Source organism: Asparagus officinalis, chromosome 2 (assembly GCF_001876935.1).
Source record: "Asparagus officinalis chromosome 2, Aspof.V1, whole genome shotgun sequence".
Taxonomy (NCBI): domain Eukaryota; kingdom Viridiplantae; phylum Streptophyta; class Magnoliopsida; order Asparagales; family Asparagaceae; genus Asparagus; species Asparagus officinalis.
Genome location: NC_033795.1, coordinates 78,759,763 through 78,763,809, shown reverse-complemented (window position 1 = coordinate 78,763,809; position 4,047 = coordinate 78,759,763). Strand labels below are relative to the sequence as shown.

The following is a 4,047-nucleotide window of genomic DNA, read 5'->3' as shown; positions in this document are numbered from 1 at the left end:
AAAATTATCACCAAAATAGTCAAGATCTTAGCACTAAATTAATAATGATTTGTTGATTTTAGGGGCATCTTTTCGCAATCTTGCTGATTTGAGGGGGGTACCTTCACAAATCCTAAGATGTTGCGGTATATTTACAAGAACGTACCACCCTTTTATTGTTTTTGCAAAAATAGAGAAAATATGTAGAAAAAGGAAAAAAAAAGTGAAATTTCCTCCTTAATCCTTATCGTGTGACCCACAGTCACAGAGAATCGAGGAGGAAAGGAGAAATAAAAATCTTCGCAAGTCGAGACAGCAGAGGAGAAGAGAAGAGAAAGGTAAAAAAATTCCCTTTTTCTTTCATTAATTTTTTCCTGCTTAATTTTAGTTCTATTTAGTCTCTTCACTGATTGATATTTTGTGGGTTTGAGTAGAACTACAATGAATGCTATAATTAGTGAGCTATTTCTTATGTTGGAGGATTTAGTAGCGAAAATCCTGCAAAAGATTAATTCTTGCTTTATGTTATAAAATGGGTAAAGATTTCCAATGCATAAATAAAAGCATCAACTTTAAGCCAATATCCAAACAATTTGATAGCTCCAACACGAAATCTCAAAATTTGTTCTTTTTTTTAAGGATTAAGATTGTGGTTGTTCTTTGATTCTTCAGTTTGAAACTTCCTCTGGATTATCTCATACAATGCTTTGTTTTCTACTGAAATTTCCCCTTGTTTTCTACTGAAGTTTCCCCCATTCCCTTACTTATATCATTTTCATGTATAATGCTGTATAGATTTATGGCAAATTCAGAAAATTGAATGTGAAATTGCTTTCAATGTAGGATGTTTAGCCTGCTGCTAATATTTGCTTATATTTACAGTTCAAGTTGACTAAGTAAAGTGGCAGCAGAGGTATCAATGGCTATGGCAACATCTTTATCTACTTTAAACTTGCACCCTTCCTTGAAAAATCATAATCCGAAGTACTTTGGATTGAGACCAGTCACTCTGCTAAAAAAATTGAGGAACCGATATCATATTGATCGGCTGGCAGTAACATCATTCAATAGGCTCGTCATCCGGGCTACTACTGAAGGCTCGGCAAAATCAAGCCAGTCTGATGAAAAGATTCCATCCTGGGCTAGACCAGATGCTGATGAGCCTCCTCCTTGGGCTCAGGGTTCAGGCAATGGCAGCTCTTCTCAGTCGACATTTGAAATTCCCTTTTATGCATATTTATTGGCATCAGCTATCACAGCTATAGCAGCGGTAAATTTCTGGATAGTTTATATTAAACCCCTCTCAGGTTTACAATATTCATAGAAAACCCCCCTTCATTATGATTGTTATGAAATTAACTTGGACATGGGCAATTGTAATCATACGAGATGACTAGTATATGTCCTCTCATGTAAACATGTATGTGATGATTATATCTAACTTACGCCGCGGCTAAATTACTAAATTGGTATTTGTAGTAGGACACACTTTCCAATTTGGTCTTTTTATTGCTGCAAAAATTCGGTATTAATACCTTAATGTTGCCGGAGAAATTAAAAATACCAAGCTTGAAGTTTGTCCTACTATATATACCAACTTAGTAATTTATCATAATATAATGATGACATTTGACTAGGAACTGTAGATGACGACGGTAAAATGTAATTTAAAACCTGGATATTTTCTTGTCTTTTATGGAAACCATCGGGACTTTTTGGTGATTACTTTTCCTCTCCTTTCTACTGCCATTACTTGTAAACCCCACAAATTGTAATCTGAGTGCATGTTTCTTCTTGCAGATTGGTTCAGTTTTTGAGTATGTGAATCAGAATCCTGTTTTTGGGGTCTTAAGCTCAGACAGTGTATTTTATGCTCCTTTACTTGGATTCTTTGCTTTCACGGGAATACCAACATCTGTAAGTGCCGATATTTTTGTTATATTTTATATTCTCCAATTCTAAGTAGAATATGATAACATCAGTATTTGGTTTGTTAACTTGAATCTTTTGCTTAGGCGTTTTTGTGGTATAAATCTGTCCAAGTCGCTAACAAGGAAGCTGAGGAGCAGGATCGCAAGGATGGTTATCTCTAGTAACAAGTGCAAATTTCATTACCTGTACACATTACTCAACCTTCTGTATCATACAACTGGTTTTGTTCAATAACTGTTTTCTGTTTTTGATACATGGGCTGTCATTAAATTATGTTAAATCCCATGGGCAAAATTGTTCCGCAAAGGTATTCTGTTTTCAATGTAGATTAAATTTATTAACATCCTTCTCATGTTGTAGAATAGTCTATGCATCTTTATTGACTTTTATACAAGCGAATTGAATATGAGAAATGAAAATAACCTTTAATTGGATTGTTTTTATTGCATTGCTCAAATGTATCACATAATTTGAGCTTGAAGTGCCATGTATATTATTGTGACATCAGCCTATTGACATGTTTACTTGAAATACTTTTATTTATATAAGAACAATTATGTTTGGTTACTTTGTACATTTGCTATCGGGTCTTCTAAAAAACATTATTTAACTTAAATGTTTATATCCTGCATTAGCTTGGAGGAGGCTTTTTCTTGAACCTAATATTAGGGAATTAATGATAAGCCCTTGTTGTGCATAGTGTGATGAGTAAAATAACCTGAGGTTCAGAATGCAGGATTAATATCTTCCTGTATAAAGCTTAGTTGGCATTTAGCTAACTTATTTCCTCAGCCTGGTTCCTTATCCCCAAGTGTGATAAAGAGGCAATATTTATTACTGACAACTAGGAATATAAGTATTCTATTGTTTTAGGTTAGAAGCACCAAACTCTTGAAGTTTTAATCTAGATCTTACAGGCTTCATCATGAGGCCATAAGTTGACTCTCCCAGCTAAGTGAATTAGGTTAAGATTTCCCATCTCGGTCAATTCTAGTCTGCATGATGCATCTCTTACGACAATGGTCTGTAGTGCTGTCACCTTTTCGTGGTGAGTGAATATTCAGTTTTCGCGCGAGTAATGATTGTGGCTACCATTTGAAACTTCCTACATGCTTGGTTGTGGCCTGAGGTTTTTTCCACAAACATACGGTAGGTTTTTCCATAGAAATCACCTTTAAAACAGAATGAAGATGTGGAAACCACCTTTAAAGTTCAATTAATATTGACATTATATTTAAAGGAGGTTATGGTTGCAATTAAGCACCTTGGCCTATTTTTCTAGTGAAATATCCATTGTAATTCCAAAAATGCCATTAAAAGCACACATGTCGACACAAGATTTTGTTTAGGTTTTGGTAAGTAAGATGCCGTATGCCTGACACAAGTCTTGAGGTCATTTTGGGGAATTTGATTGAAATTTCATTGGAAAACAGGTCAAGGTTGTTGATTGCTCTGGAACCCTTTAAAGGCGGTTCTGTATTAATTGAACTTGAGAGGTGGTTTTCAAATTGTCACCCTATTTTAATGTTGGTTTGTGAAGAACCCTAGATATTATTGCGGTACAGATATGGTTTAAGCGAGATTGCATGATCCAACCGATGTATTATGTGATTGTGTACTAAACCAGGCCTTACGAGGAGCATGTACAAAGAAAATTAGCATTCTATCTCTGAAGTAGGATATCTCCAACTTTCGTAGGATATCTCTTTCATGGCTTATGCGCCAATTTATGAGCCCATCTGAAAATAATACCTACAACATCCCTCTCCCTCCGCCCATCATCGACCTCTTCGACATCAATGTATCCTCCTTCGGTTAGCTCATACCAACTAGAGATGCACCTCTTTGAACCCTCATCACTCGCACCTAAATCTAGCCCCCTCCATCACCACCTTATTTTCAATGCTCTAGGAGAATATTACAGAGGATAAATTACTAAGTTTATTCTTACAACTAGTTGTGCTAATATTTTTGTTAAGTATCTTATGAATCACATGCATAACTTTTTTTAATTCGATTTTAAAGGCCGATAGTCCCTTTATTTCAAAATGGTGTTGCTTGAATTTGAGCAAGTAACCATAAAGTTTGAATTACCTACTTGCATGCAATATAAGAATAGTTCTAAGGAACATTCAA

The 4,047-nt window shown here is 35.2% G+C and overlaps 1 protein-coding gene across 1 annotated transcript; it reads left to right on the top strand.

Moving 5' to 3' along the window:
* LOC109829662 lies at positions 234–2,262 on the top strand. Its single transcript, XM_020396712.1, has 4 exons — positions 234–317; positions 862–1,249; positions 1,780–1,896; positions 1,995–2,262. The coding sequence occupies exons 2-4, from the start codon at positions 899–901 to the stop codon at positions 2,070–2,072; spliced, it is 546 nt and encodes a 181-aa protein (XP_020252301.1). The 5' UTR covers positions 234–317; positions 862–898; the 3' UTR covers positions 2,073–2,262.